We start from the raw sequence: 11,854 nt of genomic DNA, 5'->3' as shown, positions 1-11,854 counted from the left end.
GTCATCCTGAACAGAATCATGTGTATTCATATTATTGCATGAAAGGTTATCACATGTGATCGCTGGCAGTCCGAATGCACTCCGAATGCAGTCACGCATCAATCTACAGTTAAGTAAATTTGGTGAACTAGCCAAGTCACAAACCCTGTTCCTAGGCAACTTCGCACTCAGTGCGCTGTTGTTTGGTATGATGTACATGTCTCCTTTGGTCTTGGTCCCCCCCCCCAATCTGGAAGGGGAGTTTCCCATGAAGCCATGCTGCAATTCCGCTTCAATTTTGCTTCTGCTTGTCCTTCAGCATTGCTGAGGGGAGCTGCTGCCTGTTAATTAAGAGACATGGACCCGGAGCTATTGGATAACCATTATATTCATGTTTTAACATGGCAAGAGTGAATATATGCTCATTTTAACATGAATAGAGCATGTTCTTTCAACCATTCTTCCCGCCCCCCACTGTCCAACCTCTTTTGTAAATTGTGGGGTTCCTTGGTTCCTCTCTCTCACGCACATAAATATGCTATGCTCCAATCATCTGAAGTCTCACTGAGCATGTGCAAGGATGCCAATTCGCAATTAAGAACCCACCGATGTGATGGCTTACTTTGCACAGAATCTGGGTCGCATTCGGGGAGGCCATTACAGCAAATTTAAGGTATGATAAGTAATCACATAATTGTGTGAATTTTCGAATGGACCTCACTATCTTCTCCTGCCGAATTTGAGAGCCTCCCATCCTGTTTGATAAACTCCACATCTTCTGCAATCTTGAGTTCCTCTTCCCTCCCCATTTTTCCTTTTGTGCCATGTCTATTAGATCTGAAAACTGGAGCTGTCTCTTCTTTTAATCTCTCTGCAGCCCATATAAATTTTAAGTGTCTTAGATTATCAGTTCATAAACTTTGGTCCTCCAGACGTTTTTGGATTTCAGCTTCCAGAATTCCTGTTTGCCAAGCTGGCTGGGGCTTCTGGGAGCTGAAGTCCAAAACAACTGGAGAACCAAATTTTAGGAACCAATTTGTTAGACTACAATAAAGTCCAGATTATGTCCAGGATTTAACCTTTTGATTGCTGTCAGCAAACTCCCTCCCAGGACCATTCAACATTAACTCACATGACAAGTACTGCAGAAAAAAGCAGAATATTCATTACCGAATGGGACAACTACTTTCACACAACCTCCTCTGAGAGCATCAAGATCCAGGAGTACCTACTATTGCTTCATTCAGCCCAGTCACATCCAAGTGAGAAATGGGTTTATTTATTAAAATACTATCCAATCTTTGGGAATGCAATGGAGGACAGGTGCCATGAGTGTATTTGAAGTCTCTATGACATGCCACAGCCTCCCCTAGTTCGACAGTGGGAATGACATATAGTAGTAGCATTACTGATTTTATTGCTTTCCGCCTGGTGTTAGTGTATGCTAACACCAGGCGGTGTTAGCATACATAAAGCAAGACAAAGCTACCCACATTACACAATGGATATTTCTCCAAACATATGGCCTGACAAACACATCATGTTTAATTTGGGACATGCTCTGCGGCTTCGAATGGAAAGGACAGCAAAACAAATAAGAAATAGAGAATTTATTTGACAAAGAAGGGCTTGTCCAGACTTGCTACCAACCTCATGTATCAGTTAGCACTGTTTCAACATTCTACCAACAAAGAAAAAAAGAGAATTTGATTTGTCATATATTTTTATTGACTTTTGAAACTGCATAGGTAGGAGAGTTTGCAAACTTTAGGCAGAGTTTGAAGTACAAAATGTTTTCCTTCAGCCCCCACCCCCACTGAAAAAAAAAAGTCAAGCGGATGATTTGTGGCACAATTTCTGGTGATTCATAGTAACATTAAGAACCCTCAAATGTACAAAACCTGAGAGAAAATCTTATTGTCTTTTCACTTTGCACAACAGAACAGTATGCAATGTTGGAGCTCAGGATAATATTCTCTTCCCACTCTCTTGCTGCATCCTTTCCACTCTGCCAATGGACATCACCATACTATTACATTCAAATACTGTGCTACTGTAGTATTAAAAGGAGGCATGAGGGCAATAGCTTCTCTATTTTGTTTCCAGCATTTAACATTCAAGGGCATACTGCCTTTGAATAATGACATCCCAATAAACTTGTGTGGTTGAGAGCAAGGGCTGCAACCAACTGATTATTATGGAAGGAGCTATCATGAGAAGGTTTGGGTGGGAGGTATCATGATACGATATGAGGAAAGCTTGTAAGGGAGACTCCCACCTCCCAGGCACCTCTGCACTTTGAGCAAAAAAGTGGGGGGGGGGGGGGAATATACATTTTCTCAGATAACGGCAATTTCTTCAATCGTATCTCATTGTTATCAAGATTCTGCCTGGTTCAATTTTCCCAGTGCTCTAGTCTGGCATGTCACTGCCTCTCCATTGATTTCATACTTCTCTAGTTAAGAATCTTTCTCCTTTCCTTTTAGGAAGTTAGAAGTGGTCTCATAATCACTTTGCTGCCACCCACAGAACAACAGTATTGAAAACATTAAAACCTACTGGGGGAAAAACATGCTTACATAACACTGTGCAAATTCAGCATTTACTAATAGAAGAAATTAACATCCCAAGCATATAGCTCCTGGAAGAGAGATTGTAGATTGACCTTATGGCACGCAGACCAGAGAGAATCTGAGTAGATGCAGCTTGTCATGGAAGGTAAGAAAAGCTGCACCCACTGAAATTCCCACTTAGTTTACACCACTTTTTGTTAAAATGTGATTATCCTTTGCCTTCCCCCAGACGGCACACCATTGACATGGAAAATATTACTTAGGATCAGTCAATGTCTAAAAAAATGAAATCAACAGATCCACCTAAACTACAACTAATGTGTAGAAATGAGGATAGTGTAGTGGTCTGAGTGTTGAACTAGGAGTCTGAAGACTAGAGTTCAAATCCCTGTTCAGCCATGGAACTCCCCCCCTTCCCAGGGTGACCTTGGGCAAGTCAACTCTCTTAGCCTCAGAGGAAGGCAAGGATAAATCTCCTCTGAATGAATCCTGCAAGAAAACCCTGCAATAGGGTTGCCATAAGTCGGAAATGACTTGAAAGCACACAACGATGACGTTGATATGGATTCAAGCTGTCAGAGATGAAACATTGTAACCACATCCATATTGTAAAATTATATCTTAAACCTATACATTTCTACTCAGAAGTAAGTCCCACTGAATTTGGTGCATCTTATCCCAAGGTAAGTGCATAAAGGACTGAAGTCTTAAAGTCCAAACCTATGCACGTTTACTTGAAAGTAAGTCTAACTGTGTTCAATTAAATTGCTATGATTAGACTCTCTCTAGGGCAGCCTTTTCCAAACTCTGGGATGATGGGAATTGTGGTCCAAAACATCCAGATGGTACATAGAGAAGGATGTTATAAAACTGTGAATACTTTAGTTGTGCGGGAAGAATTAGAGTTCTATAATGGAAATTCTCAATAACCCAATTAACTACTATTCCTAGATATGGGTGGTGGAACTGCATGTATCCTAGAACCAATATGGCCGTAGAGATTATTGGACCTGAAAGCATATCTACAAATTTTCTTTATTGCTTTGCTTTGAATTTCTTTTCTTTATAGCAATTAAACTGCCATGCTTTCATTTTAAAGTAGCCTGGAAAGCCTTAAGGGTGCTGAACATTCATTAGACATCCTTATGTCCTTCACAGCCTGAACTACAATTTCACCAGAAGAAGAAAACACTATTAAGCTATATTTAAGTCCAAAGTCTAAATAAGATGGCAAGGCCTTCTTCCTTCTCCCTACCCACAATAGGCTGCCCTAGGAGATGCCACATCAGTAACTCTCCCACATCCTGGTATCAGGTATGAAAACTAAGATATCCCCTTCTTATAAGGAAACACCTAAAATATCATGATGAATTCACCTCAGCTGTCAAACCTGTCTTTTGAAGAAGAAAAAGAAAAGAACATTACATTCACTTTTAATTGCCCTCACTTTCAAAGCATCACTCACTAATTAATATTGTCCTTTGATTAAAGTACCTTGCAGTTTGCTGGTTAGTGGCTGCTTTGTTGTTGTTTAAAAACATTGCTAGCATTTCATGGCAATTGCAAGCAGAACACAATTTCAGTTACTTAACAACTTGATGTTCAGGAACTGGACATTTTTTCTATAATAAATCAAGTCAAACATGGATTATACCACCATCTACTGGATGGTTCAACTATTGCCTTCTCATTGACAACAAACACATTGAGGGTAAAGTCTCTTTGCCTGTTTCATATGCAGTGGTGATATCCCAGTGACTATTATAAAATTTAAGTGGTTTTGAAATTTATAATAACAAAGGACAAATCAGTACCTTTCTTTTGACATGCCAACAGATTCTAAAAATCACCTAGGGGAAAGCACTTATAGAAAATAAACTGCTAAACTCTTGATGCAAAAAGATGAATCCATAAAGGCACTGAGAGGGCTAGCAGTTTTCCACTAGTGAAAAACAACCTTGCTAGCAAATTGAGCTCAAGATAACTGTGATTGGATTTTGGTTACGATATGTACCAGCCAAACAGGATCAATAATAATAATTTATATAGCACCATTCAATGTACATAATGCTTTTCATAACAAAGTAAACTATTGAGATAAGACATTCTGATACACAAAATTGCCATATCCTATTCCAAACAGAGCTTCCATTCTTTTTCGACCTCTCGCAGATTGAAAATTTTCTGGGTGCATCCTGACTAGGTTTCTAAGGTAAAATAAGGAACAGGGCTCCTTTCCTTTTAGTAGTTATCTAGAAAAAAGGAATATTAGCAGATGTTGTTTTTGTGACTATCATCTGGCCCTAACATTTGTTGTTTTAAGGTCTCACTTTAAAAAAAATAGTCTTTAGCTCCTATAGGAATGGAGTTACACAGCAAAATGTGAAGCATTGACAATCAATACCTGCTAAAATTTCATCTTCTATGCAGCTATTAAAAGGACAAGAGCCTTGCCTAATATGTCATTTGGCAACCTGGAGCCCAACTTTTAAAAATGCAGCTGTGGTAAGGGAAACTGTGCTTGCAAAGCCTCTGCCTTTGCAATGGTACTATTAAAGGCAAAATGACAGACCTCTTTCCTGGCTTATTAGTTCAAAATAATATAAAATCTCACACACGCTGATAGCAGCCACTTCTCTTCCCCTGCCTCCCTGATCCACAGTCCCCTATTCAAAATTCTTCTCATTAGGCCATATGTGTGGGTTTTTTCCTCCAAGCATCCATTTGGAGCTGGATCAAGACATTTCCTCTGGCTAAAGTAGAGCCCAAAAAAACTGTAACCCTTTCTGCATAACTAATATTTAATCTTGGTGCTCCCTCTGGACTATAAACCTTGCCTTCATTTATCCCAGGGGTGTGAACCATATATTCCTTGGATGCTGGTGAACTGTAACTTCCAGAATTCTTCACCCATAACCTCCAACTGTTGCAATTTTAGTAGGGACAGTTCTGATAAATCCTATGTCATCCCACTCTTCCAGCTACTTTAAAATGTCCCATTCCACTTTCCTGCTTTGTGCTCAGGTTTCTTCAATTGCTGTAAATTGAGTTCAGTGTGCAAAATAGTTCACACTCAATAAAAGGACTCTTGCCATTGCCAGTACAGATTCATAGAATCGTAGAGTTGGAAGAGACCACAAGGGCCATCCAGTCCAACCCCCTGCCATGCAGGAAATCCAAATCAAAGCATCCCCAACAGATGGCCATCCAGCCTCTGCTTAAAGACCTCCACTACACTCCGAGGGAGTGTGTTCCACTGTCGAACAGCCCTTACTGTCATGAAGCTCTTCCTAATGTTGAGGTAGAATCTCTTTTCCTGTAGCTTACATTCATTGTCCCTGGTCCTGTTCTCTGAAGCAGCAGAAAACAAATTAGCTCCCTCCTCAATATGACATCCCTTCAAATATTTAAACAGGGCTATCATATCACCTCTTAATCTTCTTTTCTCCAGGCTAAACATCCCCAGCTCCCTAAGTCGTTCCTCATAGGGCATGGTTTCCAGACCCTTCACCATTTTAGTTGCCCTCCTTTGGACACGCTCCAGTTTCTCAATGTCCTTTTTGAATTGTGGTGCCCAGAACTGGACACAATATTCCAGGTGGGGCCTGACCAAAGCAGAATACAGTAGGCTCAGATAAAAGCAAACTGCTACAGTCTCTCCTTGCTTGTTTCTTCTTACACGTTAATAGATTTTGCCATTTTGGTTTTGCCATGTTATTTGGTCACACATGTCTCAGTTTTTAATCTGTTGGAGGGTATACTCACCACTAGCTAGTTCAACAACATCCAAAGGATAGCACCATCCCCAACCCTGATCTATCCCCTCTCCTGCCTGGTGTCACCAGAAGGGGGCATCTTCCCCCTGCTGTAAGGCAGTGTGGTTTGTTTCTTTTTCTTTGTGGACTAGTGCAGTGCTGCTCAAAGTAGTGGTCTCTCTACCCAGTGCCAATCCACAAGCTACTGGCTGTTGATCCTCTGTGAGGCAGGGAAAGAAACAATTGTAGTTAATGGGCACAGTTAATGGTGCTAGTCCTTGGCACACTGGGTGGGGATAAACCCTGCCAGCCCCACATATCAGAAAGGTTAAGAAGCAGTGGTATAAGTGTACTGTCTAGTCTTTGCCCCTCAACCTTTTCCATTCCTTTTTAAAATAAAACTTCTCTCTCTCTTTTTAAAGCTTATTGCCTAATCTGTATCATCTCCTTCATCCTTCTTGTCTCTAGACCCTGTTCCCACTCTGCTTTCTAAGTCCTTTGTCTGACATCCTTGTTGTATTACCCCTTTTTGCTAACACCACACAGCCTCTTCTTTTCTAAGATTTTGAGTGGTTTCTCCTTCCATTGAACCATTAACCTTTCACTTCTCTCACAGAAACCACATTATTTCACTAATTCTGTTGCCAACAGTTTCACACTCTGGTGTGGAATGTCATGAACAACCATTAAATCATACAACTTGACCAACAGTGTCTTGCAAGCAACAGTTTTCCTCTGCCCTTTTATAGATAAAAATAGCCCTGCCTGGAATAGGCTCTAATAACTTTACCAGTTATGTAAGTATATATAAAAGGCACCAGGCATGTACCATTCTGAATGTTTTTGTCACAAAGCTATTACAAAAAGAGAAAACTAAACATTTTTACTTTAAAAAAATTACTGTAACAGCAGACAGCTGGAAATTAATATTTAAAGCCTGACAAAACCCCTTGGATAAGAAAAGACTCGGTTATAGGCCAATAATCTTCCTCCACATCAAGAGCCTACCAGGTCCTTGCAGTACCAATTCCACTAAGAAAAATGGTCCACAGAATTTCTAATTATCCAGTAACAATGAATAAGCTTCTTGAACTTGAGGGAATCTGGTTTCCCATTTGCGTATAAGAAGAGAGAGGCATTGGGCTGTAGGTCAGTATTCTAGTGTTTGATTGGGAGTCCCGGTTCTCTGTCATCTTTCTAAGCAGAACCAAAAAAATTAGCAGCAAAAGGAGAAATAAAAATGGTATCCCCTCTGCATATTTATCATGTGGGTTGAGAAGCTGAGAATACAAATGGTGGTAATTTCTATGAAAAGATCCTTTTTCCATTTTCTCAACGTAGATGATGGTCAGTGGAAGCACCCTTTGTAGTGAAATCCATTTCCCTTTAAGATTAAGGGTTGGGCCCAAGATGGTTAAAAAGCCAGTTTCTTGGGTACTTCCCAAGAGAATTCGCTTCTTCCAAAGTGACCGTAACAGGCAGTCTTCTGATAGATCGGCTTCCTCAAATCCAGATCTCTAATTATTTAATGTGGGGGAAGAGGAGGAGGAGGAGGAGAAGAAGAAGAAAGTAATTAACAGAGTATAAAATTATGACAAGTCAGTTTACTGTTTTTTTCATGGTGTGCAGACTGCCTGAAAGAAAAGAGATGTTTCACAGCAGCTGCAAGTACTGCTTTGAAAGCTAAAGATGCCTGCTTACCGAGCTACTTGCCACATATCTGTCAGAGGAAACAGCTGTCATGCACATGGCAATGGACCTGGATATTTATGGGGAAATCTATAGGATGCATTTGCATCAGCTTATTTCTTGGAATAGAATCATAACTATATGGATCACTTGTGGGTGCTTGCAGGAAAGTAGGTAAAGGAAAACCTTTCCTTGCAAATGCAGTGTTTTCCTGTGTGGATCTTATTATCAGTTGGTTTGGAGGGCTCCCAGCTTCTATCCAAAAGGGAGCTCTTCCTTATTAGTAAATTTGTTGTAGCCCCTTGTAAATCTGCCACCTGGTCAGAACTTGTGTTTGAAAGTAGGACTCCCCCCCTCTGCTGGCCTAATGCCATGAGCTGTAAAAGATCTGCTAGTTCCATTTTGATCATGAATCTGGAGCCCTCACAGACAGCAAATTCTGCACATACAAAAGCAGCAGCAGCAGAATCCCTCTGGCTGAGGAATAGAAAGGGGATGGATTAGGAGGGTGGATAGTATAACTCACCCCCATTCCAGTGAGGATGTGACTATTCTGGATACAGCTTTATGCTTTTGAAGGCAACCAGACTAGGAGTCATTCTGATGCAAGGCTGAGAAATAAGTCAGATTGTCAGACTGAGAGGTCCAGGTCCTAGTCCTAACTAAGACACAAAATATGCTGGTTAACCCTGAGCTGATTACTCTCTCTCTCTCCCTCTCTCAGGCTTACCTACTTCACAGTGTTGTTGTGAGGATAAACATAGGGAGGATGGGGACCTTATATACCACTGTGAGATCACTGGGGGAAAGGTACGTAATAAATTCTTATTGTTAATATATGCATCCACTGTTTGTCTTCTCAGTAATGGAAATTCTCAGTAGTAGATACTTTTGGATGCTTAAACTTTCAATAGGATAATAGATGTCTCCATCACATAGAGAAAGGTATTTGTAAAGTGCTTACTTGACGATGGCTCCAGGTCGAAGGTCAAAATTCTGGTGCACAATGTTCAGCAGCTCTTGCTCAGGTCTTGTGGAGGTGCCATAAGTGAACAGTGAGATGGAGAGTGGCTCAGCCACCCCAATGGCATAGGAAACCTGTATGTCAAAAGACACCGCATTTAGGCCTGTTTTGGACCTGGACCACCACCCTTACTTCTGGGAAAGGGCTCTAGCAAAAGATCCAATGGTACATATTGTAAGCACTTCCATACATTAAAATGCAAACTGCCTCACTTGTGGTAAAATTGGGAAGGAAGGGTCTAATGTTAAAAAGCAAAATGAATGGGCAAAGTTAAACCATCACAGTTTGGTACTGTCCCCCCCTTACAGGATTATTAAGAACTGCATAGATAGTGCAGTAAAAATGCTCTGAATACTCTTAAAAGTGATAAATAAATCTTAAAAGTGATTATCCTAAGTATGAAAGGCCTCTATCTGAGACACTGGAGAGCAGCTATCCAACAGGTAACACCACTCTATTAAGTAGTGATTTTATCTAATGCACTATGATCCAGTACAGGTTGGTATGTATTCGCCTATTAGATAGGGGGTGCCATTAAAAAAATAACACTCTTAATGTCACCTTTCCAAGGCAGAACTACTTGCTGGAGATACAGGGCTCACACTAAAAAGGCAACCCCATCTTTGGTTTTCATTCTATCATAAGTGACACTTCCACCAGGATTGGAGAATCTTGGTCTACACATCTGGCTACCACTCCTGCCAACCAATGGTAGAACATGGTAACAGTTGTACAGTACATACAGTACACAACATGTGTTGGGCCAAAAGGTCCTCATCTCTAATCAAGTCAGAGAATAAAATGTGTGAATATTAAGCTGTGAGTTTCCTGGAAAAGAAAGTTTTGCAAGACATGTTACAGTGCGAATTTATTACATGATGCCCATAATTAGGCATTTGGGAAAAGGGGGATGTGGGCCATGTTTTGTGACACATGTGTCCTAACAGATATAGCTGCGAAATCAGAAAGGGATGAAGAGGACAAAATGGAACTTACTTGGACCAGCACACGGCGGCACAGTCCTGCTTTCACCAAGGATTTAGCGACCCACCGGGCTGCATATGCTGCCGACCGATCAACCTTTGTGTAGTCTTTTCCTGAAAAAGCTCCTCCTCCATGGGCTCCCCATCCACCATAAGTATCCACAATGATCTTCCGGCCAGTAACTCCCGCGTCACCCTGCAATTACAAATGCTACGTCAACTTTTTTGTCTGACAATCATTTCGGAAATTTTATCAAGTGGAAGCTATTTATCAAAGGGCACAAAAGAAATTGAACTGGAAAGGTGCAGCAGATTGTCTCTTTATCCCTCAACCTGTTGCATCCCAGATGTTTGGGCCTGAAACTCCCATCATGCCTGACCACCAGTCAAGATGGCTGAAACTAATGGGAATTACAACACAAAATATCTGGATGGTCTCAATTAGGCAAAGCTGCTTTAGTCAAGTGTACTTCACTCACTTTTGGATCAATGTGTTAAGAGTTATGCCACTGATGCCTTTAACTGTGTACTATGAAACATTAACTATGCAAGACCCTAAGCAGATTATCTGTAAACACTATCAGTGGGACACCTCTGAATTTGGAGGGCAAGAGCAGAGTTATAGGTCTGTGCATAATATTATACACTGTTTCTCTGTTACAAGGCACACAATCATTAGACAACATCCACCATAAACATGCAACATTTTTTAAGCAGCAAGATAAGTATTATGAACAAAAATGCTACAATGGCTGTTTAAAAAAAAAGCAGATCCAAAAGGACTGGCCAAAATGGGGGGTGGAGCTGGTATTTTGACAAGCCTTCTAAAGCTGATGAAGGAAGTCACCTGATCAGAATCTGAAAGGAAAGAACTTTAGTACTCTTGGAAAATTCAACCTTTTTTGTCATTTCTGGAGAAGGCCAAACTGTGGATGATATTCAACAGACTTCCTAGGAGAAGGTCATATCAAAGAAACGTCTTGGTATGACTGCTAGAGCAATGGATTTCAAACTGTATTTAGGAGAAGCTCTGGAATTCTCCAGAAGCTCACCTGCAGTTCATAAATGAGATTATCCGTAACAGTAGAAGAGTTTCCCACCGGTGTAAATTATCTTCAGAGGTGGACAATGAGCCCAATATGCTCAACAGTGTATTCTCAATGCACACAGAGCAATAGTAAAACCCAATCAGCCTAGCCAGCATTCTGCATATGTATCCTAGCACATTTCTCAGAAGAGGCTTTCTACTTAAAGTATGGAATATGAAGAAACATATGTTAATGAATGCAGCACCAAATCTTGAAATTAAGCCTTATCTCAGGCTGTGATAGCCCTGCTAATAGGATGTGTTGGCTTAATGCAGCTATAGTACGTCAGCTGCTTTGTGCAAGTACATCCTGAGAAATATGAAACAATTGCTGGGTAAGATGCACTCGCTTGCGATTATGAATACAGTGTATATGGAGGGCTTTGACACTGAGGCATTGAATACAACTGATACCCAGTTTCACAGAACTGGCAAAGGAAAAATATCACCTTATTGATTCCTAGGCCCTGCAAAGAGAGGACACTCAGGAAGTGAGCACTGTATGCCTGCAATGCAGTATCTTTTGCTCAGTGGTGAATAATTTGCACAGAAGTGGTGTCTAAAATGGGGAATAAACAGGCTCCATTATTGGAAAATGAATATATAACATTATAATATTATGACAACAACCAGTAGAATCTCACTTATATGACCACAAATGCTGAGCATGAGAATGTTTGATCTATATTGCAGGGAAGCAGGAAGAGTGTGGGATGAAGGCAGCTATAGATAGTATCAAATATACTGCATGCAGCTCACCTTAT

At 40.7% G+C, this 11,854-nt stretch overlaps 1 protein-coding gene across 1 annotated transcript in view; it reads right to left on the bottom strand.

Annotated features, from left to right (window-relative positions):
• Positions 1 to 1,574: 1,574 nt before the first annotated feature.
• LOC149318900 (S-adenosylmethionine synthase) overlaps positions 1,575 to 11,854 on the bottom strand; it is a 33,433-nt gene continuing 23,153 nt past the window's right edge. Inside the window, exons 7-9 of the mRNA XM_089510647.1 lie at positions 10,017 to 10,199; positions 8,961 to 9,094; positions 1,575 to 7,824 (exon numbers count right to left, since the gene is read on the bottom strand). Of these exons, the coding sequence (XP_089366773.1) occupies positions 7,722 to 7,824; positions 8,961 to 9,094; positions 10,017 to 10,199 (420 nt within the window). The 3' untranslated portion in view covers positions 1,575 to 7,721. The remainder of the gene's footprint in view (positions 7,825 to 8,960; positions 9,095 to 10,016; positions 10,200 to 11,854) is intronic.

The sequence above is a fragment of the Sceloporus occidentalis genome, unplaced genomic scaffold, assembly GCF_023333645.1.
Source record: "Sceloporus occidentalis isolate IW3139 unplaced genomic scaffold, rSceOcc1.0.p SCAF_2, whole genome shotgun sequence".
NCBI lineage: Eukaryota > Metazoa > Chordata > Lepidosauria > Squamata > Phrynosomatidae > Sceloporus > Sceloporus occidentalis.
This window is presented reverse-complemented; position numbering and strand designations above follow the sequence as displayed.